Source organism: Melozone crissalis, unplaced genomic scaffold (genome assembly GCF_028551555.1).
Source record: "Melozone crissalis strain CALT ecotype California unplaced genomic scaffold, PUWL_Pcris_2 ptg000042l_1, whole genome shotgun sequence".
Lineage (NCBI taxonomy): Eukaryota > Metazoa > Chordata > Aves > Passeriformes > Passerellidae > Melozone > Melozone crissalis.
Window position 1 is genome coordinate 53,121,207 of NW_026535820.1, and position 27,553 is coordinate 53,148,759.

Sequence of the window (27,553 nt, forward strand, 5' to 3'; positions counted from 1 at the left end):
AAATGATGGCCAGTATATGGGGGTGACAAATGCAGGTGTCTGAAATGTGTATCACCCCCAACTGTCTGCCTGGCTGCGCTTTGCCAAACAAAAACCCGGCCTCGCTGTAGCTGTACAACAACTCGTGTGCTGGTGGTCGTGCTGGCAGAGATCACAGAATTGTCTTTGTCTTGCAGGGCCACACAGCTCCCAGAGCAGTGCTCAGGCCACAGCACCCGCTCCAGGTGCCCTCTCTGCTGGAAAAATGTCAGCCTAATCCTGTGGGTCTCCCTGGAAGGAAATTTCCTGTGCTGCTGCTCTCTGTGTATCTCCCAGGAGGTGCTTGTTTGTCCCAGTGCTCTCACAGCCACAGTGAGCGCGGGCCGGGCTGATGGCCCAGGGCTGCTGCAGAACCGCTCCCCAGGCTGTGTGCACACAGGCAGGCAGGCGGTGCCTGTAGGCAGCCCGGGCTCAGAGGGGCTGCCTGCTGGGAGCAGAGGAGGTGTTGGTGCCTGATCATGTGCTGCAATAGCAGGTGACAGGCACAGATATAGCCCAGGCACCAGCCTGCTTCCCCAGGGCTGCTGCAGCTGCTTTGGGAGGAGTGCTCTGGAAACAAAAGTGCTCAAAGCACTGTTTGAGTCAGAACTTTGCCTTCAGACTGTACTTCAAAACTTATTTAACTGCCTAACATGTTTGGCATAGGTGTTAGAAAGAAAAAAAAAGGAAAACAATATTTTGAATTAACTACTTGTATATGATGAACCATTATATGTTATAATTTTTATTTTGTGCTGAAGAAGTAACTGTACTGATATTTGCATGCTGAGCACTAGATCTATTGAAATAGGATTAGTGACAACCCATCAGTAAAGGCAAGTCATTTGAAAAGACATAAAATTGGGACCAAGATGATCTTGAACTTCATTTAGTATGTTTTTCTTTTTGTTTGGTACACCTACTTATACCAGACCTCACATGGGAGCAATTTGCTGTTCACACTTGGACATGAGACTCCTTTAGCTTGCTAAATATTCCTAGGGATGCTGTGGATTGTGGGTTGGAAGAGAAGGCTGAGCAGCCTACCTTCTCCTCAGGTGACATGGAAAAGTACTGAAAGCAAGCAGGCCCAGGAGGGTTGTCCCTGCACTGAAAGGTTCAGAGCTAAAACATACTTAATATGTGCAAGAAGTGAATGCAGGCCTTTTACACAGGGACATCCACTTTGTCTCTTGACATGAGCACCCTCTCTCAACTGTTCTTATCACCTCAAAAATTATATTTAAGCAGATGCAATGCAAGTTCATGTTACAAGATAGCACAGCTGATATTACTGATAACAGCAGCTGTCTGACTAGATAAAGCTCCAGAGACATCAACTGTGTGTTCACCTGACACTGTAACAATACCCCCAGTGCCTCACTGCCCCTCCCACCTTATTGCACTTATCCCCTGGGAACACTCTGCTGGGCCACAATCATTGAACATGCACAGGAAAATGCACTATAGGATTAGAAGTGATACACTGGGGAGTTTGAAAATGCAGTTCTACCAAAATCACCTTCCTTTCAGGTGTAGTGTGATTTTCTCCACTACTTATTATTCCCTGAGTGCTGGGTAACGGGGTTCTTTTATTCCTAATGAAAGGCAGTCCTTTTTCTAATATGCAGACATGCCAGTCTTTATTGGAGGAAGCTTAGTGTTTGTGTTTTGAAGGTCTTGTCATAAAATGGAATGTAGAGCCATTCTTACAATCAGCAGTATTTCAAGATGTGACACGTGTCAGCCTTTTCTGGAGTTGCTCTGGCTTTCCACACCTTCCCCCTGCAGCCTTCCACTTGTCAGCACTGCCATAGAGCCTTTCCTCCTTTGCCAACAAAATCAGTTGCAACTCCTATCCTGCCTCACAGTTCTCCAGCTGGTGGCAGCTGCCCCCTTCCCCAGTGTCCTAAGGAAGAGCTGAACGGCTGAGTGCACAAACCAAGGATCAAAAATATGCATTGCCTGGGAATCTGTGCTTCAGGGGGTGGAAGAGGAGGAGATGCCAGTACTGTGCTTACTGTGGGGTGACACACACCTCCTGCTGAAAACTGGATATGAGAGAAAAAGAAGAGGTTCACAGTCTTGAGAGCCCCCCTTCCCCTTTGTTTAATAAAGGCAGATAAGAGTAATGTGAGGATTGCCATGGCTTCACCTTCCCTTGGCCCCTGCTTGTCTAGAAAATCCACAGCTGCTTTAATGATTTCTAAGCTCCTATTATGATACTGTGACAGGGAGAGCTTTAATACAGAAGTTCATCTATGGGGAAATTAGTTCCTTGGCCACTATAGTTTTCCAGGTTTTCAAGTAGAAACTGTAGGTGGATAGCTAAAGGACGGAGCCTTTTCTGGTTTAAAAAAAAAAAACCAGCCAGAAAAGGCATAGGAATTACCATTGAAGTTACTGCATTGCTTGCTCAATGTCTGTATCATGTTTTGCATTCCCTCAGACACAGTCTTTACCTATTACTGTCATCATTACCTTCCTGGATATGTATTTTCATGAATGCTATCACTTTTTAGCCAGATAGGGAACATTTTTGTAGTCAAACTTGCAGCAACTTCTGGCCTATGTCTACTCAGTAACCTGGTGATTAAGTTGTTCTGCCCAAGCTGCTAGTGTGTTTTTCAAAAATAGGAATAATTTTCTGCTTTGTATCGTGCTTTTGGAAACATCTCCACGTAGTGTTTAAAGATTGACAGGTCCTAAACGTTTGTAAGTCTTCTCTGCTTCAAAACTAAGCTACCAATTATACCACTCTAGTTAAACCATGTCTATTATGCTCATGTTGGTGTGATTTGATCTTGTTACAAAAGGCCAAATTAATGATTTGTAGGCCTGGTAGGCCTCTGGTTGTCTCAAGAACTTACCTTTTGTAGGTGATCTTAGGTAGCTGCTATGCTTGCAAACCACAACATTGCTCCCCAGGTCCTATTTGTGCCTCTCACTGACATCTCTTGTTTCTAGAGCTGCTTGTCCTACCCCACATTGCTGCGTGGGACAGCATCGTAGGCTCCCATTGCTCTTTGCTTTATAGCTGCACTCTTAAAAATACCAGAGGAACTGAAATTACCTCCTCCAGGTTCATGCCAGGTTCTCTGTCAAAGTCATTCAGACAACTTTGTTTGCTCAATCTTTTAACATGAATTAAGTCTGTTTCCAGTTCCAGGTGACACACAGGATATTGACAGCACTGGCAAGAGGCTGGTGTTTATTTCTTGAATGAAATGACACAACCTCTGCCCTTGCCATCAGTCCCTGCTAATTTATCTTTGGCACACACTGCACAGAAGCTGCTGCTACGCAATAGAAATTTAGATGTCTTGTACATAGCTCTGTTTTCCCCCTCTAACCCAAGAAACAGGCACAAAACAGGTTGCTGAACACAAGCAATTCAACCATTCGTCCCCCTTGCACTGCTACCAAGTACATCAGAGTTGCTTGTGCTGCTCCAAGTCTGTCTCCATCCTCTAACAACAGCACAGCCCATTGCCTTCCTGCTGTCAGCCCGGGAAAGGACAGCGTGTACAGATGGGCCTGTCGCTTTGAAGGGAAAAACAGAAATCAGAGACACTCTGTCAGCTTCTGCTTTGTTGGATGTAAACTTGCTTTGCTATAAACACTGGAAAAATATTGGGACATGAAGAGCTTTGAAATAGGATTTAAAAAGAAATCAGTGCTTTATCTTCTTTTTGAGAAAGGAAAAAAATGGTGTGAAGGACAGAGGGTAAGGCAAATAAAAAAAGAAAGAAACTGAAATTAAAAAAAAAAAGAAAAAAACCTAGAAAATTAGTCAAAAGCAACAGGAGAGGCAGGCAAAAATTGCCAATTAACATTCACATCAAAGGAAAATTCTCATCAAAACCTTTTTCTTCTTATAAGAAGCATCATGCATTTCCAGTCTGTACTGCAGTGAAGTGAGCACACTTTACACAAAAAAAGGCCCAAGAGAATAAGCCAAATAGCCTCAAAGCTTGTGGAAACCATATTACACAGCTGACAACTAGGACAAAACCCCATAGGAGCCCTGAGTGTCAGCATCGCTGCCCTTGTTCACCAGTCAACTTCCAGCCTGTGCCAGCTCCAGGGGATCTGAAGCACAAACCCTACACGTGTTTCTGTGGATTCATTTATCCCATGCAGAGCCACAGGCTGCTCAGTTTGAACATCAACACCATGTCCCACTGCCCCACAGAAATCCCATAAATGCTCCAGCACATTTGTTCCCTGCTGGACTGAGCCCACGTAAACCTGGAATGTGCAGGAACCTCACAGCGCTCCAGGTGCAGGATGGAGGTAACTGTGCAGCCCCTCCCTGGTGTGCACAGGGTGGGTGCTCACACAGGACCCTGTGTTTGTGAGGTGTTTGTCACCAGTGTTCCCACGTACAGGTGTGCCCTCTGTGTGAGTTTGGGCCATGGCAGTGTCTTTATAGGGGCACTCCTTCTGCCTTGAAGCTGTGAAGGGGCAGTGAAGACAAAGGGGGGACAGAAAGGGTTCGGCTCTGTTGGCAGGTCCTGTGGCTGCTGTGGGAACCTGGGCTGTGCTGCAGCTAAACCAGCTTTGCTGTCAGGCAGGCACTGTGCCCTGCTTGCTCCCACACTGAAAGGGGACACGTGCATCGTGGGCATGAGCTTTCTGGGCAGGTAGGAAAAACAACAACAAAAAAGAAAACATTTTAAAATTATAGTGATAGGGCAAGGCAGGACACAAACATACCAGTCCACAGCAAAACAAGAGCAGATATAAAGATTAAAACAGTAATAATTTCTTTGCTATTCAGTTGTCTATGGAGCAACTAATAGCTGTGATTAATTAATTAAAACATCATTAAAACTTCAAGTGAGCTCATGCTCAAGTCAGTCACGAGCATGAGCGTTTCAACTGGCAACTTAAATAGGACATTTGAAAACAGTAATTTCCAGATTTTCTAAAATCTTGCATAAAGCAAAAGTCTTGCTAGGTCAGACCCTTCCTGCTAGAGCCCATGCTCTAGCCTTCAAGAAGAGGAAGAAGTGATAATTTGCGTTCATATGGTTTTCACATTTTCCTAACTTTCTACTGGGCAAACAATTCACCTGGCTCTGGCAGAGCCTAAGGCACAGCTGCAAATAACAGTCCCCACTTGCTGCTGCATTTCCTGAAGGAGATGGTGATATTTATAGTCACTTTGGTGATATTTATAGCCACCTTCCCAGCCCCTCGCTACTGCTGAGACATGGACGGAGAAGCAGCAGAAGGCAACTACTCCAGCTGAGATTTTTGTAACAAATTACCTGTGGATGGCCATCAGGCCAACAACAGGGTGAGTCAGAGGAAATTACTGTTTATAGTTGACAGAATGCATGTGACACTGAGCATGTTTGAAAGCAAAGTCCCTGCCTTGAATAGCTTGGATTTAAATGAGTTGAGGCAGCAGAGGAGGAGCGAGGGCAAGCAAAAGCAAGTCCTGCCAATTCATGTTACAGTGCCTGATAATAGGTCACCAAGCAGGAAAGAAAACTCTGGCTGCATTATCAACATCAGGCCTGTGTCATGTGTCAGTGACTTCTTTCCTGGAGATGTCTCAAAACACAACCAAAGCCTTTTTAGAAGGGAACCTTGCTCCTGCTATGATGCAGATAGGACATTCTATTGTGTTTCCATGAGTAATGGTTGAGAAGTTCAGCTGAATGAGTCCAAAAATGTCAATTATTTCTGCATAAGACTGGAAGATTGTACATGTGGCAGGTACCATGCACAGGTGGCATGGATGGATGGAAATCCAGTGTTCCTGAACTTGGGATATGACAAAGGAAAGAAGTATCCTTGAGTGTTTATTCAAGTTGGAGCCTCTCGGGTAGGAAGGCTGCAAAGGCGAGTAAACAGAAAATGTCACAAACCAGCGACCTAATAGAAAAGCTCCCATCAGAAGGGTGTGTGTGCATGTAGAAGCAGGGAGGGAGAGGAAGAATTCTAATTAGGTCACAGGGACCAAAAGATAAAAACAGGACAATCTTATCTAATACCTGGGCTGTCGCTACACAAATGCCAGGACAGAGGATGAACGACCAATTAAAAGAGTTTTTATGCAGCTAATTATGACAACAGGGGATTTGTGGAATAAAATCCCTAGATTAGTACATTAACAAAAACCTAAAGAAAAATTGAAGGGGTAAGCACTGCCACAAGAGCTACAACAAAAGCTGACTGCTCAAGAATAAAAGAAACGATGTTTTGATAAGAATTAATTATCTGCTGGAATAGCAGCACAGTGTGAAACAAACAGTCCACTGAGTTCTTGCAATAGTTTACGTAAGTTACAGGAATGGCTTTAAGTCAACCATGATTACTAGGGTGAATCTGGTTAAGACCAAAAACATGTATGGAAGCCAATCTTGAAACCAGCTTGTCATTCTGGAGGAAGGAAAGAGTAAACAGCAAAATGAAGATGTGCCTGCATATTTCAACATATTCAGAACTATTAAATAGCTTCCTGTCAAGATAATCCTCTGAAGGCCGACAAAAAAATGTGGAATATTCTTATTAAAACCCTTAAGTAGATCAAAACATCTGACCAGAGAATATTCAGCAGCCTCTTTGCTTCAGTTGACAAAAAGAGCAAATTCTGACAGGCAGGAACACGAAAAAAGCCAATTCCAGAGTATCTCCCTCAGCTACACTTGTTCTGCTCCACTAGTTAAAACAAAAGCATATGAGTATATTCAAAGACCAGTAGACTTGAAAGACAAACCAAATGAAAAACTGAAGAGATTTATGGAAGACTGAAAAGACTTGTATGCTTTTGTTATGCTAGATAAGAACAAAAAGGCAACACGTAAATCAAACTACTCTGGAACTTGACGTCACTCAGGGAATACAGGAAAAAATATAAGTTGATTTACTGAGCTATTCTAACCCTGTAAGTATGTACATCAAGAGACAGACCACAAATGGTAGGATATCCAAAACTTAATGTCACTGTGAAGAAACCATCTGTGAAGGACATAAGTACATACAGAAGTGATTTAACTGAAAAATTATTTTACACACAGGAAGGAAAATCACATTTTTTCATATTGCAGTCAGAGTAAGCAGTAACACCAGAAGGCATGAAAACAATTTGTAAGCTAACCAGCCAAAGATCAGACCACGTTAAAAATGTACAACTAATTTGTCTAGTATTTACAGAGGTTTTGATTATTCAAAGCAAATACAGCCTTTCATGAATTCTTTGATTTAGACTATTTTCAATTAACACTGCAAACTAAAAAGTGATTTTGCACGCTCCCTCATTAGGCTATCATCAGCTATGGATAACTTGGCTAAGAAGCTCGGTGATGTATATATATATTAATTTATCATAATTTCACAAAGACAGGAAACCAAAAAGTTGCCCTTGTAGCTGCAATTCTAAGCAGCAAAGTTTATTTGGAATATATTTCTAAAAACAACTTTCAACATCAAATAGTAAAGGTTCTGTTACAGATGTCATCTGAGCAAGCAGCAAGATGTAAATTTAAAACATACAGTATATTTTTCTTTTGCATTAAAGATACGAGATTATACAGTTAAGCATATGGAAGCCCATAAGACAAATCAGCTGACCACAAAAAGGAAAACATAAACCCAAAATATTCCTGAGAATTTTAAGATTGCAGGGTTGCAGTAAGGACTCTCATTTTTCAAAAGGTCAAGAGATAAATACTTCAGACAGTGGCTTCAAACCTCTGAAGGACAGCCACGCTAGTGTGTGGCTCACTTCTGAAGTGTTCACAAGAGAAAACTACAAACAAGATCTTGTTGCAATAAGGATTAAGTTTACTAACCATAGTTGCTGTACCTGTGCTGGAATTCCTGCTCTCACCCACTCCCGCTCCTGCCATCCCCCCAAAAGCTGTCAGAAAGATTTGCAGCCCACTGATTCACATTTACACATTCTGATGTAAGACAAAGGTAAAGCTGTGTAACTGAAGGATTTTGGAAAAAACGCTTCATCATGTTAGTAAAAAAAAGCTCAGCACCTTGCAGATCAAAGAATATGTAACTATTTTGTTTGGCTATTAAACACAGAAACAAAGTCTAAGGAGACAATAAAGCAGTAAAAACTTGAACATAACATTGAAAAAATACTCAAATAACATAGCTGATGTTGTACTACAACATTTTACTTCATTAAAGTACAGAAAATGTCACCCATCCTATGATTTATAAAGTAGACAAAATATGTACATAGAAGAAACCAAACCCCATCAAAAGATGATCATATTTGTGCATATGTACATAGAACATACACACTTAAAATGTGCAAATTTCTTTTAATACAAGTTAAACAAAACATTTGCAGGATAGAGTTGGACAATGATAATGGAAGATAGAGTATTCTAGATATTCTAATGATGTTTCATATCTACAGCCAGTGCAAACTTACAAGGCACAAACTCAATGCTGATGCTGTAGTGTTTTAAGTTACATTCAGGCACATCTCCATTTGCAGTTCTGCAGAAAAAGAGCAATGGAAGTGCTACTTCTGTACTAAACTGCCAGCCTTCTCTCCCAGTTTAAGCACTAAATTGATGTAACCTATATGCTAGTTACCAGTGGGGTTCTGGGTGAATTTATCACTGGAAAGGCTGTGGCTAAAACATCTGTTCTAATCTCCTTGCATGTGAAGTATGCTATTTCCCAAATACCTCCCAGACATTCTCCAAAGACTACATGTACCTTGCCAGCCTCAACACGTGGGATCTTAGAGGACATTTCTAAAGCTTTTTTCTAACTTCAGTCAAAACTTCACCAGGAAGAGAATCCAGATTTTAAAAACCAAAAAAAACAAATAAAGTAAATCCAAACAACCCCCCCCCAAGAAGAGCCAGCAAAACACCTTCCGAGTTACTTGCATTTAACAAACTTGTGTTAAATTGCATAGTGACAGTGTGTACCAGCTAGTAAAGAGTTAAAAACAAAAGCCTGCTGTTTAAGGCAAAATTTTAACACAGCACAGCAGAAAAAAAAGCCAAATAACAGGTCCACCAATATTTAATCAAAGTACTGGCCCATGTAGTCTTATCCTCACAGTGTTTTCTTTCTTACTTTAACAGCAAACCCACACTCGCAGTATGCTTGATTAGAAAATTTTGTTGCCATTTTCCTAAATGAAATGAGAGCAATTAATACATATGCTGATTGACTGAAAACACCTGACAAATATGTTCTCTCCCACTCCTTAAAAAGGTTTTTGACCTTACTGGGAGGTAAGGTCAAAAACTAAAATTCACTGGTATCCAGGTCTAATATACTACCTAATATGGAACTAGTAATTTAAAGCTTTCTAGTAATTATTAGACATTACCACATCACTTTGCTGTCTCACCCTAAAATTGCATTTTTGTATTATTTTTCAATAGAAGACATTTAATAGACATCTGAGGAAAACAATACAATACAAAAGCTTAAGGGTCTTTGCAAAGGTATCTTCTATTCCTTCTGCAAAGTAAGAAAGGGGTGATTTTATTGGCATTTATTTGAAGTGCCATCAATAAAGACACAAGAATACTTTAAAAAGAAGAAAAAAAAAAGGTTCTAATGCTTCACACATATCTTTGGTTTAGCCTTCCTGACCAAAGTCTTCTGTAAACTTCTTTAACTTCTCCAAGTCCTGTTCATTAACTGTTGGTTTTGTGCTAGCAAGCGACCTGAGCATATCGGCCTGTCAGAAATAAAACAAACATGTTTTCAGAAACAAGCATAGTACCACTGCTAGCAATTTTTTTGCCAGGACAAATATGCATTAAAAAAACCATTAAAAAGTTCCCATTAACACAAAACTTTAAGTAAGCCTGAACACTTCTGCACAGAGGCAGCCTTTTAACCCTTTGAATACAGACAACAGTCAATGAGTTTTCCAGTAACAAAATCACAACCTAAGGTTTAGGTTTAAGCCACTCATCCATTCAAGTTTTATTCATCTCTTTTTTTGAAACAGCTGAATTTTTTTTTTTTTGGTTAGTTACTATTTTCAAACCATGATTAACTACAGCAGATTAAGTGGAAAATACTGAGATGTTCCCATGTACTCTTCACAGTCCAGCAATGTAGAACAGCAGTTTATGATTCATCTCTAGCAAAGTTTTACTGCTCCTGACTGGTAATTTCTGACTCTTCAACTCAGTAAATTTCCTAGATAAATATTTAGATGCTAGGAAATGGAGTTTAGAAAAAAATTTCATAGGTGTTGAGCAGCAGTTAAAATACATTATGAATAAAAAAGGGTAAAGAAAACAAATAAATTCCCAACCAAGGGCAACTGAAAAAAGTAGATGCCCAACACCTCATATTGCTAAAAATGATGGGTAAAATAAAAAAATTAGTATAATGGTTTTCCACACATGATATTTGTCTCCTCAGACCAGAGGCACCCTGCTCAAAAAGAATTAAAGCCTTATATTTTAAGGACAAGAATGGATTTTGGACACTGAAACATCTGCCTGTAGTGCATCAAAGCCCAGGTACCATTAGGAGCACACAAGGAACTGCTGTCTTTAATTCCAGGAAGGACTGATTAAAAATCCAATTAGATCATGCAGAGAGAAGTTTTAGGGCAGGCCTGCACCTGCATAAATCCTCTTCTGCTTCCTCAGTATGCAAATTCACACAGGAAATTATTTTCTGAAATACAGTGATGGTTCTATTTTCAAAGCATTGCCTGTGATTCCCCATGAAATGTATTGATTTCTTTCATTCCTTACAAGGCTGTTTGCACACAGGAAACTACAGCAACACAGATTTGTTATTAAGTGCTTCCCACAAACTTTGTACTTAAATACAAAATTTTCTTCTGCTGCTCTTGGGCGAAAATACAGAATGAGTGTCCAGCAATTATTTTTTTTTAAGTAGTGATCTAAAACTGAAAACTGTTTTACATATTTTATTCCCTAGGCCAAAGCAAGTACTTTCATATGCACAAAGAAAACAGCAGAAAAAGCTGCTTTATTACCTGTAATAAATTTAAACCTAAACTACCTTTATATCCAAAATCTTCTTACATTTTGGTTTTATACTTGTATTTATTTCATAGGCAATATTTTCCTATGGAACATCACTTCCTAATTTACAGTGAATGTAATTTTCCATTTTCCAGTATTAATGCCACAATGATGAGAAGAAAGTGTATCATGGTGCAGGAACCCTAAAGGTTTTGAATAAATAAAAGCCAAGTGAAAGAACAGTGCAAGAGGCAGATACTGTCTATGGATGAAAGGATGGCAGCTGCATGCCAGCAGACAAGAATAAGAAATGCTTATCAGGGATAGACAGCTGCCTTTTTTATAGCATGCCATACTGTAGTGATTTATGTTGAGAATTCAAAATGTTATCTGGTATGCCCAGCATTTCGGAAAACAAATGTCTCAGCCCATTGTCCTGAAAAAGACTCTTTATCTTAAAGTCTTTTCAGAGTTCTGCAAAATAAGAAAGAAATGCTACAAGCAATACCTACCATGGAAACTCTGGGCTCCAGTAATTTATCACCGGGGACGTCCATCCATGTCATTTCTGCGGCTCCAGGATCACCTGGAGAGCAAGGGGTGTATAAATCTACCATCGTATTTGGATTAGACACTGATGGTCCTTTTACCTAAAAATAAGAAAACACTCAGTTTATGGGAGTTACTGTTTTGAAGACAGAAACCAGAAGTTGAACAGCACCCCAAGCAAAAACCATTCCTTGATTTTATGCAGATGCCCTACCCATTGGGAACACAAGTCCTGTGGAAGAGAAATTGTACAAGTGTACTGGTATTATTCACCCTGAAAACATGCAGCTGTAGCCAGATACTTAAATTCACATCAGGTCAAATCCCAGAAGCCACATCCTCTTAAGTCTGAGGATTTCTGCGGAAAACTGACACGCCAGGAAATCTGCTTGGTGAAGACCACCCTTCCTGGTCCCTGGTCACTTGAGGAGCTCATTCATCGCTGGTTAACAGCTCTCTGAAAGCTTCCCAGTGCTTTTCCCTCTGACATCCCGCCTTCCCAAGCTCCCTGCACCTTTCCCGGCTCCACCTGGGCAGCGCTGCGTAGGAAACAGCGCCACCTAGCGGGAGAACAAAACAGCGTCCTTCCCACCCGCCCCCGGACAGACAGACGGACAGAGCAAAGAAAAGCTGCCCCGTGCATCTGTTCCCTTTGTGCAGCACACTGTCCGGTACCAAGGATTTTGCCTTCCCTGGCTGTTACCTGCAGCACCACACACCCACGGGAGCTCGGAGCATACACAGCGGTTCAAGGACAACACACTGACTGACTATGGACAGAACTGCATCTGCTGTTCCAAGCTGAATTTAGAGCAAGATGCTGGGCAGCAGATTGTAATATTCAAAATGCACTCTGGCAAACCTGCATTATCACACATGGCAAGGAAAGGTTTACAGTTAATTACTGACAACTGAGGAAAGCTCTGTCTGTTATAACACAAATAATAACGCTAAGATTTTGCTCATAAAAACACAAAATCACATCCAATTAAAGCATTAACAATATAAGTGGAATCAACTTGGCTCATGTCAGAGTGTTCAAAGTGTTGCAGTTCTGGGGTTTTTCCTTCCTTTTTTTTATTTTCTTAAGCAAAAATAGTTAAGATGCAAGAAGCGCTTTTGAAGTCGTTCCACTAACAACTGAGGTTATTTCATTGCTCCATGGCAAGCTCAAACATGCCTCAGATTGTTCCAAATTTGAACTAAACACTAAAAGCTAACAGCCCTTTAGCCAGAAATGCCATTGTCATGTAAAGTTAACAACAGATAAATACTTCAGACATGACTGCTTAAGGGAAGGAAGCATCTAGAAAATCCTTGATATATCAAAGTCACTGTTTATTTATCAACAAATACCGCTTACATCGCATTGTTACTGTGAGTTGTCTGCAGAAGTCAAATCTCCTGCCCTCTCATATTCTGGACCATATTGGATTTAAGTGTGTCTTTCACTTTGAATCTTAAGCTGAATGAGTTCATTGGAAAAAAACACATGGAAAAAAAGGAGCCTGTCTTCAAAGTGAGTGTAGCTGTTCGGTTCAGGGGCCTTAACCCTTTTATGTCAGGCTGAGTTACTGGTAAAAAAACTGTAATTGTAACTGAGATGACAAAGAACTGCTGCCAACACAACATACATGGTACTTGACACCTTAGGATCTCGAGTTTTTCCTACCACACCTGCTCTTTGAAGAAGCAACAAATTAAAGCTTCCTTTAACAGCAATTAGCACCTCTGCAGAATATCCTGACCCACCTTCACCCAAACCCCATGAATTTCTGTCAAAATCAAACTTTGCACTAAAAATATTAACAAAAAGTACCTTTAGTCTGGGTCTACTTTAAAATATGGTATACAGCAAAATAAAATTTTATTCAACTGATACACATTGTATATATTTTAACCTCTGTTTATAACCATTGATACTATCACTCCTTTTTCTCTATTTAAGAGTTTAATAGTTCTCAGGGAGCAATAAATTTGACTGAACAAGGCCCATCTGTGCAAATTCCCCAGGGGAAAGACATTCCCAGATGTAATGGATTTAGACTGGTGGTAAAGAATGCCAATTGGTTCTTGTACAGATAAAGTTTCTGAGATTCAAATATTGTGAAGAAATGTTACTTAAGTCAATACACAGTACACAGAGGTAACTGGAAGATAAGCCAAACAATATAGTTTGAATAGGCTCTTTGGTGTGTACCTGTGTAAAAGTAAACTGGTTTTCACATTACAGCAGTGTAAATGAAACACAGACCTTGCTCAGTTGTGTTGCATCTTTACTACTGTAATTGATTCAATGTTTCTACCAGAACTCTACAAAAACCTTAATTTTTCAGTTTGAAAAATATGCCAAGTAAACAGAATGTGCTTAAGTACAATCCATCTGTTCTCAAGTGGATGAGGGATACTTTTATTTTTTTTTTCCAGCATGTTAAGAACCACTTAACTTGAAATAGAAAAAAAGTACTTCTGTAACATTGCCATTTAAATGGCAAACTGAATGCTTTTAACACTCTCTAGAGACACTAAGAGTCAGAGCATGAATATTCAGAAATGAGCTCCACCAGACTTATGGCAGGACTAGGGGGGTACATGGAAAGGAAGCACAGTTCTTCTCCCCAGTCACTAAAAGGGACATTCATAACCATGCAGTATTACCTAAAACCAAATTCAATTTATTTGTAAGGAATTTTCAAATTAAGACTGCTCTCATAGATGAAATAACTTGAAAAATTTTGATTCCTACTTACTTTTTTAAAGTGAGTCGCTGATTGCACTTTTCTAACAGGCTGCATCAGTGCATCACGGACAATGATGCTTATATCTGCACCAGAGTAGCCATCAGTTCTCTTCCCAAGCTCTCGATAATCTGAGTCTTTTAGGTCATTTGGAGTTGACCCAAGGTGAAGTTTGAACATTGCAGCCCTGGCGTGGTCTTCAGGTAAAGGAATATAAATACGCTTCTCAAACCTGGTGTAAAAAAGACAAAACCAAAGCGTTCCCAAGATGCCAACTCATGCAGGGGCACGATGGAAAGAGCTCATGCAAATGAGCTCGCTTCTAGCAATATTAAAAAGCAGTTTCAGTACAACAGACCTTTAAAAAAAAAATCTGATGCAAATACTCAGCAACCTGTTCTCATAAACAGTACTTTAGTTAGCATAAGCTAATATCCAGAATATAAAAACTGCTTCCTTTCCATTACAAAATCCTTCTCTCCAGACTGACATTTTTCTAGCAGAGTATGAGTGCTAAAAGAAAAAGACTTCTTCCTCTCAGTTTTAAGTGTTAAAGTCTATTTGAACAGATTTCACACTCAAAGAAAGAACTGCCTGATAACAAGTTTATGCAACAACTTTCTACAGTCTCCAACTAAATTAAGAAAACACCATAGATGGAAGTAAATCTGAAGTCATTCTCAAGAAAATATTGGTAACAGCATTTCCTCCTTTGAAGCAGCATCTATTCTCAGAGTGGAGATTACCTCTTACCAACAAAGAGCAACTCCAAATCCTGCTGAACATAATAACCTGATATACATGACAAAGTGGTGCAAATCCATGAAAAATTAATTTTATTATAGCCATTGTTGTACAAGTTCCTTTAAGTCTTGTGGGGTAGAGCTAGGGAATTTGTCTTTCATGTTGCTGAGAATGAGAAAATGGTTTGGGTTGAGGGAGACCTTGAAGATTGTCTAGTTTCAACCCCCCTGCCACAGGCAGGGAGACCTTCCTGCAAACCAGCTTACTCAAAACCCCATCCCACCTGGCCTTGAACACTTCCCATGATCCAGAGCTTCTCTTGGGCAACCCATGCCGTGTCTCACCACCCTCATCATAAAAAACTTCCTCCTTATGCCCAATCTAAGCCCATCCTCATTCAGTTTGAACAACTGCCCCTTGTCCTGGCATTACAAGCCTGGGGAAAAAACCAAGGAACATCTCTCCACCCTTCTACTAAGTTCCCTTTATATATAGAAAGGCCACAATAAGGTCTCTGTATCCTTCTCTTCTTCAGGCTGAACAGCCCCACTCTTGTAACCTGCCTTCAGAAGAAAGGTGTCCAGATCATTTTCATGGCCCCTTCTGAACACACTCTATCACGTCCATGTATGTCTTTTACTGTGGATCCCAACCAAAGCTGGAATTTCAAGAATGACTTGAAATTCTCAACAATATCTTCATTTTAAAATCTGGCTCATACAACTCTAGAGTCATGCAGATGAGAAGTGACATCTGGAGGTGACCTGGTCCAACCCCAAATCAAACTGAAGTATGGCCAGCTTGAATTTGGTATATAAATAAAAGTCAGTGTCAGTCACCAAAAAAAAAGATCACTGATTCTTTAGTCAAGAAAAATGGCCATTATCCAAGCTGTGTCCTCATCACAACATAATCCTATTTGTCACATAATTGTATCTGTCCTATGCTTGCTCTGCAGCTCAGAGAAAGATCCAAATAATCAGGTACAGTCAGTCCTGTATCTGCAAAAGTCCTTTATCTGCCAAACAGCAGTTAAAAATCACAAGTTATGCCTGACTAGTAGAAAAACATGGCATTTCTCCATAAGGTTACACTTCCATGAAAAAACACAAGCTATTCACCAGCTTGTTAACAGCTGAAAAGGAAAGTCCCACCCTCTCTTGCCCTTCTGAGGTGTGTACTTTCTACCTTGGCCCCTAAGCCCCCCAGAAAACCAAAAAGCAAGCAAGAAACTCCTGTTTCTTCAATCATAATCATCTAACCAAGAAATCAGATAAACTACAGGACTGAAAAACCTACCTTTCTCTAAAGGGGCAAGTGACTATCAGTTTAGTTAAGACTACTTCATGGAATTGAGTTGCAGAACATTACCCATGTCTGCAAACATGAGCTGCATGAACACCTTAAGCACTCTCTGGCTAAAAGCTCACACCAGTTGTGAATTGCACACCATGAAAAAAAGTGCCATCATACCTTCTTCTGATAGCAGAATCCAAAACCCAGGGTATGTTTGTTGCTCCTAACACCAAAATTCCTTCATTGTCAACACCAACCCCTGTATCAAGGCAGAAATAATTTCACAGTTTAGATGATAAACAGAGATTGCTTTAAAAAGCCATCAAAATTTAATGGGGTGGAACTGCAGACATTTTTAGTATTCTAATGCAAGTTACACTTAAGAATACATGTCTTAATCTCTCTGTCTGATTTTGAAGACCAAATAAACTTACCTTGCATCTGGACTAGAAATTCCGTTTTTATCCGTCTAGCAGCCTCGCTTTCATTTTCACTTCTTGACCCACAGAGGGAATCTATCTCATCAATGAAGATGATAGAAGGTTTGTTTTCTCTGGCAAGCTGGAACAAGTGTTTCACTAATCTTAAAGAAGGAAACAGCTTCAGCTATATTAATAATTACAACAGCAGAAACACATAACTTCAGAACGTGATACAGTCATTTCCTTTAGAGAAAGCAAGGGGAAAAAAGCATTAACATAAAGCTACTCAGAGAAACAACATTCTTCCAGCTCCATGGCTCAGAATTACACTGAATGAGAGAGCCCAGCATAACAAAAAGAAAATAAATTAGAGTGCTCCAGGCATGATTTTGCAAAATAAAGCCCTTTTTCAGTTTACACTTCTACATGACAGCCTGGACTATACAAAAGCACCAATTTAGAAAGATTCAAAAGAAAAAAGCTTTCTCTAAACATTTCTAACTGAAAATAACTCTAGAGATTTTGTAAGAAATAACATGTATCTTTACTTTCTACAACTTTACTTACTAAATCATTTTTGTATGACATGCAATATTGGTTTCAAATCAAATAAACACAACAACCTAAACCAAACCCCATATACTCCTAGCCATCTCTCATGAACACACTTTACTAGTTTGAAAAAGAAAAATAAATAGGAACATGCTGGGAAATTCTTCATATTACAGTACTAAATCTCAGGCAATAGTCTCAAATGAAGTCAAGCATAATATCTAATGGCAAGCTAGTCTCCAGTTCTGTATTCCTTCTGCAACAGAAGAAAAGCAGCTTAAGGTTTCCAGCTTTCTGGGGAAAAATAACTCACTTCAAACACTTTATCTAATAGCCTTTCTTTCTCATTCTATCAGCTTTAAACAGTGTTGCTCAGTTGCCCCACACTTCAAACCATTAAATCATGGTTATGACAAGTATGCTTATCATTATATGAAAATCCTTTCCCTGTAAACCCAGAGCTTTTTATTAATTCAAGAAATCTCTTTTGGAAGACTATATGGACAAATTCCTGGACTTCTAGACTGCAGCCATGTTACTCATGGTCCTTTGCCTTCCTGGTCTTCTTCATACATCACACAGTAACAAATGAAGAGTTAGCATGAGCTCTGTGGTGCTCCCAAAATCTTTCTGAGCACTGAAAAGAGTTTCTCAAAATGCAGCATATAATGGTATCTTTACATGGCACTGCAGCATGAAGCATAGAAACACCTATAGTTGGTGTTTAAAAAGACAAGACCATTTTCTTAAATTCTCTACGGCACCATATCTCTATAATAATTTCCTCTCAACAACGTTTTCCTGGACCTCTGGCAACTCCAACTTACTTTTCACTTTCACCTAACCATTTTGAGACCAGGTCAGATGAAGATACTGAGAAGAAGGTAGAGTTGTTTGCTTCTGTTGCTACAGCTTTTGCTAAGTAAGACTTTCCTGTTCCTGGTGGTCCAAACAGAAGAATCCCTCTCCAGGGCGTTCTCTTGCCTGCAAGAGAGAAACCAGCAGTTTTCAAAATGCTATTTTCTGATTATCCTCCTCTAGGCTGTTCAGAGGTTTTCTGCATCTACCCATGAAACTTCTGTCAGATGGATCAAAATCTCTTTGTTAGAGATCAGCTTGAGTCTATGATACATTGGCACAACACACTTCACAGGCCCCAATGCCAGGCCTGACTGGCCAATAGTAAACAAATGCTGTAACCCTGACCTGTAAACAGGTGTGGAAATTTAATGGGAAGGATGACTGCTTCTTTAAGTGCCTCTTTGGCACCCTCGAGGCCAGCAACATCACTCCATTTGACATTTGGTCGCTCCATAACAATTGCTCCTGTAAGAAAAGATGGTCTAAGTTAGAGACATATATATCTTTTCACAATTACAATAAATTCCAATTGGTGAAAAAAGAAATCTATGCCCATGCCTATACTGAATAAAAACAAGGCTTTTCTAGTATGATAGGAACACTGAATTCCATTACTCAAATGAATGTTATTTTTACAGAAATCTGTCACCTTTTTTTATCAAAATAAACCATGGATAACCAGAACATTTGCGAGTTAGTAGAAGTCCTGGCACCAACTCATAATTAAACCACCACTGCACTTCCTAAAAAATTTGAAAATCCATTTTAAACAATGCGGCTGCACTAGCTCAGGATTTTTTAAGATTCTCCAGCAGATGAAGTAACTTGCTGGTATCTCCAGACATGGAGCAAACAAATGGATCACCTAAAGGAAAAGAGGTTTGTGAGCTAGGGCTAAAAGCATCAGAAAGGTTATATGGACCCTGCTTAGCTGTAGAAGTATTTTCTTAGTCAAGGCACATTTAAAGTTTTGCACCAAGTCTCATCTTCCTCAGTCAATGAGTTCAGAGAAAGCTGTAATTCAGCTTTCTCTTCAGACTGGTTAGTCTGGCATGCTAAAAATTTTGTCTCAACTACTTCTAGATGGGCAAACTTGGAACTCAGGTAGTAATAGGTTATTAAACCTATAATATTAGATCTTGTAATCCTAGCCACTACTTCTACTATCTGAGGTCAGATTCATGTGGGAAGAAACGAAGTCTGTATAGTGAGAGAAGGATAGGGGTTCAATGCTCATCAATTTTCTGTCACTTTAAAAAAACAATAAACTGTCTCTTATAACTGTGCATAGGATGAAATAATGTGCAGAGAAGTAGAAAAAGCACAGCACAGTTTCCAATGGTGATACAACAGCTCCTGAAATTACACAGGCACAAGATCTGGTAAATGCATTTGATCTTTGTTACAGTCAAAAACAGGAGAACAATGAGGTTTCTTCAGATCCATAAGCACCTTCTGGTAGGGAAGTTCTGAACAGTTCTTCATTATTAAAGGGAAATAAATATCAAAAAGCCTCTTTTTTACTGCACACCAAACTGCTGGTAGCTGCTATACATTGCTTCACTGACCATGGTCTGTATTTGAGTTCAAAAACCCAAACTATGCTACTGAACTGGGACAGCATCATCACTGCATATTATTATAAATGGGCAAGAATCCATGTTTCTTACTCCTAAACATGAATTCCGGTCTTTTTGTGAAAACAGTTCTGCTTACACTATGTATTTGTATCATCATTTCCTTAGTCCCTAGGCAACAGGCTAGTGCACTTCAGAGTAAAAAACCACTAAATCAGTTTAGCCACCAGCTAGTTGGGATTTTGCAACTTCCTATCTTGATAGGTGATACAATTTTAACATGAAGTACAGGGTGCAGGAGATACATTTCAATGTAGTCACTGTATAAGTTCATGGCACACAAATCCTTTTATTTCCATAAAGACTGTGCTTTTGCACGTGAAGATTACATACTAGCTGAGCTACTAACAGACATTAAGTTAATCCATAAAATTTATGTGGCAAAAATACAGGAACTTGCTTAACTGAAGTAATCCCTATTTAAAGAAAAGGATGCTTCAAATTACCTTGAAGTTGATTCTGTAGCTTCTTTTTTTCAGGGTCCTCTGATTCCCCTTCCCCATCACTGTCATTCCTGATTTGGAAACAAAATGTTGAAATACAGTAAGAGAGACTTCTGTCTTAGGATAAAAATCAGAATGCAAAAAGCAGAAAACCCATCAGGCTGAGGAATTAAAGAAACATGGAGATGCTTTCAGACCTCAGGAGGTTTACATGACTGTAGAAAAGCAGAAGTACACTTTTCTCTGATTTCTTTCCCATTCGCCCTCCTTTGCCATTTCAACTTCCTCTTATGGGTCTGAGCCCTCTTAAGACACTTCTGTGTGTTTTGAGCCAGCTTTTAGGAACACACATCCCTTATATCCAGCAACACAGAGGTGCTGGAATGGTTTGTTTGTAGACATTGGCACTTCTCCTCTATCTGGACATGCAACAGGACTTGGTCAATTCCATCTAGTACTATGAAACACTCATCAGAGCAAAAGAGAATGGAAATTAAAGGAAAAGAGACTAGAGAGGGAACAACTGGAGTGGAGGTCATGAAAATACATGTAGCCTTTGTGGTATTACCATTTCCTTCTAATATAAATTAAGCCAAAGATGGTACAGCTCAAAAAATAAGGCTGATGAAATGAGCAGACATTTAAAAAGACTGAAAATCAGGTGAAGTTTTAAAAGACAACTGAGCAACTTTAGCTGTTCAGGACTCCTAGAAAGGGCAGTCCCACCAGAAGGTATCCTGAATTCTTCCTCTCTCCTACCCCCATAAAGGGAGTAGCAAAGGCAAAAGAGGCTGGGCTTGTTTGGGAGGCTCTGCTTGTTCAACTCTCTGATATGCAAAGTGAGAAACAAATCTAAGAGAAGGGAAGCAGTGGAGAGACCAGGCAGCAGCAACACATTGGAAGGATTCAGTCCACCTTACAGAACTTTACCCTACACAGGGCTTTTCGTCTCTTCTCAAGTATGAGACAGATCAAACTCAGTAACCCCAGTAATCACCAGTCTGAAATTATTTTCTGGTTACTAAGTGTTTAAATGCAGAAAGCCTTGAAAGGTCATCAAGCTCCTTGCCATTAAATCCAATAATCATTGGATTCAGCTGTTAGTCTGAAGCAGCTTTCATTCTTCAGTGAATTTCCTATGCAAATGTTCACATTTTAGTAAACAAGCACAGAAATGCTTGTGATGGTAATTCAAGTTATTTTTATTAGCCCACTGTACTTCAGCATTAGTAGTCATCTGAAACATCTCAGAAACAAGTTAAAATGATCTTTGAATAGTAGAAGTTTAGAATAAGTTGAGTTCAGGAAGTATTTTGCTTTACCTTCTCCAAAAACATACCCTTTTCCTTCAGCAGGACCAGACTCTTTAACTGGTTTTGGTGCAGTTTTTCCTCTCTTTTTCAGATATTCTTTCAGCTTTTCTGCTCGATCCAAGTATTCAGTACATTTTGCTCTAATGCTTTGTTTTGCTTTATCACCCTGTGCTTCATCTGAGAGTTTGAAGATAAACAATTCTTTGTTAACAGCAAAACACATGTGCATCAATCAAAAAACAAGACTAAAGATCTGTCTTCTTTATCTCTTATCAATGTACCTCTCTCAAGGCTCACGACATAACCAAAATCTCAACTACTTATTTTTCCACTATACCTTGGAGAGAACTGACCAGAAGGATGTCATATCAAATATTCACCTGAACATTGCCTTGGCTTAAAATTTGACTCTAAAGGATTAAGGACATTAGCACTGGAAGCTTTTCTGTCAGCCTTTCAAGCTGCTAGACATTGCCTTAATAACTGCTTTTCTAAAATAGCTAATCAAGAAGCTGCTTGTGCTAGGCAATTTTTATTTAAAACCATACTTGATTCTTCCATAGCCTGCTAATTTTAAAAGATAAAGAAACATTACATAAAACATCTGAAAGAACTAAGCGTGTTTCAACAGCCACACTGTTCTCATAATCACTATTACAGTATTTCAAACCAACGATCAAAATTTAACATGTCAGGTTTTTGAGCTAAGTTTCCAAAAGTCCATCAATATTGTTAAAAGCATAGAAAGTGATATTCTGAGAAAGTCTGTAATATTTAAATGGACAGGAAGTTATAAACATAGATTATCCTAATAATAAAGGACGATCAAGAAAACTATTTTTTTCAAATCATGAAGATTTGTAAGTGTGCTTTTGTCAGGCAAGCAACCTTAGCCCACTTAGATTAGGGCTGTACCCACATTAAGAAAGCCAATTCCTTGCATACAAACACTGAATGTGGCACAAAAGGTACACAGAAGTGTGAAAAGGCATAAAGTAATGAGAACATGGAAACTAAAGAAAAATTATTACATACAAGTCCATCTCATACATTTTCTCGGCCAAGATAAACAGCAAGACTATGACATTAAGGAGCAAAAAATGTCAGCAGAGAGGCTTTAGAAGGGCAAGCAGCATGAATTAAAGGTGCAAAAAGCACTCTGCAGATACAGCAGACTTCATGTGTAACATGGTTTTCAGCACAACAGAAATACAGGGATCCCTGTACTTATTGTCATATTTCCTCGTGCAGTGGCCAGCTTGAAACACTGCTACAAAAGTCCAGAGGAGAGACAGCAAACACCTGCCTCCTGTCTTAAAAAAACCTAAAACAAAACACAAGTAAAAAACAATCTAATTTCTTACAAGAATGGAGCAAGCACACAACACAGTAAAGGTAAAAGCTGCAAAATATCTGACCTCAGTCAAACTACAACTAGCAAGTATCAACTGTTGATGAGAGCAAAATTTAAATACTGATGTCAACATTAGAGATTGCTCTTGTGCAATCTGACGACTAAACTCTAGTGAATCATCCAACACATCACACTTACATTTAACAACATGGAGAAAATACTGCACGGCGTGTTGGTACAAGCGGAAGGCTTCCTCATAGTTTCCTGCTTTATCTTCTTGTGCTGCCTTGCTAGCAAGGTCTATTGCTTTCTGTAACACAAAGAAATAATTAACTGCTGTACAAGAGCATTTCCAGTGATCAGAGACCATTTAAGCTGTTACTGTTCTTTGATGGACAGTTTTTCTGCTCCTTCACATTTATCCCCTCAGAGTTGTATTTCCATCCTTCCATGAACAGCAGGATTTACAAACTGCTGAAATTTACTAGCACACAGAAAAGTGCAAGTGAGAAGGACAAGTTTCTGTGTACTAAGCTGGGACTACTATTTTGTCTATGTGATACAATTTTATCACATAGACAAAATACTAGTCTATGTGATAAAATAGTGTAGTCTGCCCTACCAATCTCTTACATTTCTTATGGAAAGATTTGGAAATCCATTATAAGGCTTGGGGGCTCTTTATCACAGACATCTAAACTTTGAACTATGATACAGTTATGCTGTTTAAGGTGTGGTTTAGGGGTGCACTTGACAGTGCTGGGTTAATGGTTGGACTCAATCTTTTCCAGCCTAAACAATTCTAAGATTCTATGACCAATGACATCAGTAAACCCTGTAAACAGCAAAGTCAATATAGGAAGTACTTGATTACAATCACTGAAAGTAGCTCTATCACTCTTCAAACATTATGCTGGGATACATCTTCAAAGACCAGTTGCTTAGTTTCTCTAGGAGGATTTAGATTCTTGATATCTTAGTGAGAAATTTCAATTATCACTCCAGTGGGAGAGGAGAAAAAAAACCAAACCCAAACAGATAGAGAACATACCCAAATCTTAAGGACCAAAGAGTTCTATGAGAAGTTAAGAATGGATTTTTACTTTATTTGTTCAGCTAGTTTCAAATAAATCTGACTGAGATCTAAGCCACTGTATTGTACACACTGCCCTGTGGATTTATTGTACCACCTCTATTCCATTGCTTGCTTGTTAGTGCTTATTACTTTTCATTACACTTTCCTTCTTGGAATGCCCATACCACTTCCAGACAATTAAAATTAAATATTCTATAGTCCCTCACCTATTTTTACCATGTGGTTCCCTTTCCTAAGCATTGCTAGTATGCTCAGGATGATTATGTAATGTCAGGAAGCAAGGCTGAGAGTTTGAACTGCAACAAGGAGTTTCCATTAGACACTCCAGTACAGATACTCTTGCCACTACCTACACTCTGATGTGTTTCAGGCAGAAAAAAGCTAGTAAACAACAGCCATGAAAGAAACTGCAAACTATAGCATTCTACTTTGTGTTGCTGTCTTGGAAGCAAAGATCATCTCAACAGATCTATCTGAAATCAAAGGTATGTAAAAACAATGAAGCAATCAAACAGACGATGGCTCTGTTGTGGCAAGTGCTGGAGCACTGTAAGCATCTGTTTCTTTGGAACAGAACCAAAGTCTTTCCTTTTTGGAGAGGCTGGGAGCTCAGGAGCAGTTTCCCAGGTATGAATGGACAGCTGCCTCCTGCTGCCCATTTTATGTTGACTCCCTTATGCACCTCTGTGCACCATTCAAATCTAGCAACAGAGCAAAAGTTAACCCCCCAAACAATTATTTTCATATCAAAGTTCTTAAGTCCCGTCAGTGACTTTAATTACTACACGACATAGTAACTGTACTATTGCCCATTATCCAGGGAAACCCCCTGCACCCAGTACAACAAAGACAGTGATACACGTGACATTAATTCCAAAGAATAAATGGCAAAGATCACCTGCTAAAACAGAACTGTGAGAAAACAGGGCACATCGCAGACCTGCTCTTCTGAAATGGGCAAAAGTCTGCATCACATATTGCCTGGTTTTGCTATACTCTCTTTTTGTAAACAGCCAAAGACTATTACCTGGCTATTAGATTCTCAGCTCTAACACTTCATTACATCAGCTGCATCTTAGCCTGTTATTGTGAAGAACACCACTGCTATCAAACAGAAAACATTATTAGAAACTTGTATGAACTAGGGCATAGATGGCCAGCTCTGAGGCACAAACTGTTTTATCAGGCCATGGGTTTATAGTTTGATGAACATCACCCAAGGAAAGAATGTCAGCTTAAAGAGATGTCATTCTTCTCCTGGTTATTATAAACCCTATAACATCTCCTCTAACTTTGTCAATGCAAACATCACACTGCCAGTGTAAATACTGCATACAAAAATGATCACGGCTCAAACAGCCGAAGAGAAAGAGAAAGAAGGGCTGTTGGGACCGCACTTATTTCACTGCGGGGTTTGTTTTGCCGGCCAGCCGCAGCACCGATGACACCGCCGGAGCCGAGGGTTAACACAAGCGGAACAGCAGAGCAGGCAAAGGCTTCCCACAGCCAGCAGGAGCCTTGCGGCAACGCAAGCCAAACCACGCGTCCGGAGCAGAAGCGGCAGCAGCGCTTCCCGGCCGGGCGCTAGGCCCCGCTGCCCGCGTCCCGCAGGGTTGGTGCCCCCGGGCCCCCCTTCCCGGGCCCCTCCGCAGGGTCTCAGGCCCGGGGCGATCAGGGCTGACCCGCGGGCTCTGACACCCCGGGCCAAGCCGAGTCCCCCTCGGCTGCGGTGCCCCCGGCCCGCTGAGCAGGGGGCGTTCGCGCTCGCTGCGCGCTCGCTGCGCCCCCGCTCCGCCCGCAGGCCCGGCCCGGGACGCTGCCGGCCCCGCTCCTTCCTGGCGCCGCCCCCCGCCCGCCGCCGCTTGCCGGGTCCGCCCCGCGCCGGGCAGGGCCGGCGTGGCTGTACCTGCAGGTTGCCGGTGTTGGCCGCCATGGCGGAGCGCCGAGGGGAGGGAGGCAGCGGCAGGAGAGTGGCGCGGGGAGCGGGCCCGGCCGCCGGTGGCGCAGCGCCCCTGCCCCGCCGCCCGCGGAACCCGAACCGCGGCCTCCGCTGCCGCTTCCGCCTCCGCTTCCGGGCACGCCCCGAGCGCCCGGCCCGCCCCAGCCGCGGGTGCGCCCCGGGCCGCGCTCCCCCGCGGGGTGTTGGGGCTCGGGGGGGACTCGGGGGAGCGTCCAGACCGATCCCAGCTGGAGCGGGTGACACAGGAACGCACCTAGGCGGGGTTTGGAATCTCTCCACAGGGGAGCCCACGGCCTCCCTGGCCGCCCTCCACGTTGAGGTGGGGCTACTTTTGCTTCAGTTTATGGCCACTGCTCCACGTCCTCGCTGGGCACCACCAAAAACTGTCTGGCACCGTCCTCTTGGCACCTGCCTTGGGGATATTGATATGCATTAAATAAGATCCCCTCTCAGTCCTCTTTTCTCCGGATTAAACAGGCCCATACCTGTTTAATCAACCATGACAGAGTCATGGGCAGGTGTCACTCACCCGTGCGTTAGTGACGAAGATCAGGTGACGGCGATGCTTACGGAGTGGAGAGGAGGAAGTGACTCAACACAGCAGCAATTACAAACCAGTTCTGAAAGCCAACTTGCTGTATGGATATAAGGACATCTGCTAAATAAGTGCCATATCTTCCCCTCTGGTTCATTAATTCCTTTAGGGCAAAAAATGTATCTTGTAAACTTAACTGTAATAAAACCCATTCTTCCAAGTGCCTCCAAGTTACCACAGTGCAGCTTTGACTTAATAATTCCAGTGTAACCGTTTTGATTTTATTTTGTAATAAAAGCCCTCTGAACCTTTTTGATACAGTAATCTGTGTACTCTGTGCACAAGGGAAAAGGCACATCCACAGTTCCCCCTGTACCAGGGAAGGTCGTGGTGAATCTCTTCTTTAAGTCACCTGGTTGGCAGTTTATTTTGGTAAGTGTCCTCACGAGTTGGGAATGCTTTGGTTGATTTTTAGTCATGGTCAATAACAGGTATTCTCCTTGGATCAACTGCAAATGTGTAAAGACATGATGTAGGAAAGACTAAGTTATGCAATCAGGCTTTGAGAAATGAGAGGGTAAAGAGAATTTGCCCCTAAAGACAACTGAAACTGGCCAAAGTGAAAGGAGATGATGATTTCTAAGGGAACCTTAGAGCAGTGTGGTCATCAGGATTCAAGCATAGCATCAGTGGTAGGAGGGGCTCAAGAAAACTGGGTTAAATATTGTATTTCCATTTCTTTCTTATTCCATCTTCAAAGGATGAGGCAAAACCATCCCTTTCACTCATTCATGGTTGATTATGCCATCATGAAGCCTTTGGGCTACTTTTAACCTCCTTTTTATTTAAAACAGGCTACTTCCTTGGGGTATAATTTCCTTTTTGGCTTTACCTTCTCATTCTGCTTAGTGAAACTAAGACTATTCTCAGATTCATTCCTGTTCCTAGTAATTCTGTGTCATCTGTACCTGTGATTTTTAATTCTTTAATGTTATATTTAGATTTTAGACCAAGTTCTAAAACAATACATACCTCACAAGAGTGTAAGTATGCTTCTCCAGTCACACTGAA

General features: G+C 40.8%; 1 protein-coding gene across 4 annotated transcripts; it reads right to left on the reverse strand.

The window, feature by feature from the left end:
• Window positions 1-8,149: 8,149 nt before the first annotated feature.
• On the reverse strand, window positions 8,150-25,996 carry VPS4B (vacuolar protein sorting 4 homolog B). 4 transcript variants are annotated; one of them, XM_054284952.1, is made up of 11 exons: window positions 25,894-25,996; window positions 23,090-23,201; window positions 21,564-21,714; window positions 20,228-20,295; window positions 18,490-18,609; window positions 18,111-18,267; window positions 16,744-16,892; window positions 16,487-16,568; window positions 14,282-14,501; window positions 11,495-11,632; window positions 8,150-9,706 (listed from the first exon to the last, which is right to left on the reverse strand). In XM_054284952.1, exons 1-11 carry the CDS (start codon window positions 25,918-25,920, stop codon window positions 9,605-9,607), a joined length of 1,326 nt encoding a protein of 441 aa, XP_054140927.1. In that variant the 5' UTR covers window positions 25,921-25,996; the 3' UTR covers window positions 8,150-9,604. The 4 variants fall into 4 exon arrangements, with proteins under 4 accessions (XP_054140927.1, XP_054140929.1, XP_054140926.1 ...); XM_054284954.1 differs by lacking the exon at window positions 25,894-25,996 and adding an exon at window positions 22,765-22,861 and having other exon boundaries at window positions 23,090-23,173; XM_054284951.1 differs by lacking the exon at window positions 25,894-25,996 and having other exon boundaries at window positions 23,090-23,395.
• Window positions 25,997-27,553: the final 1,557 nt, after the last annotated feature.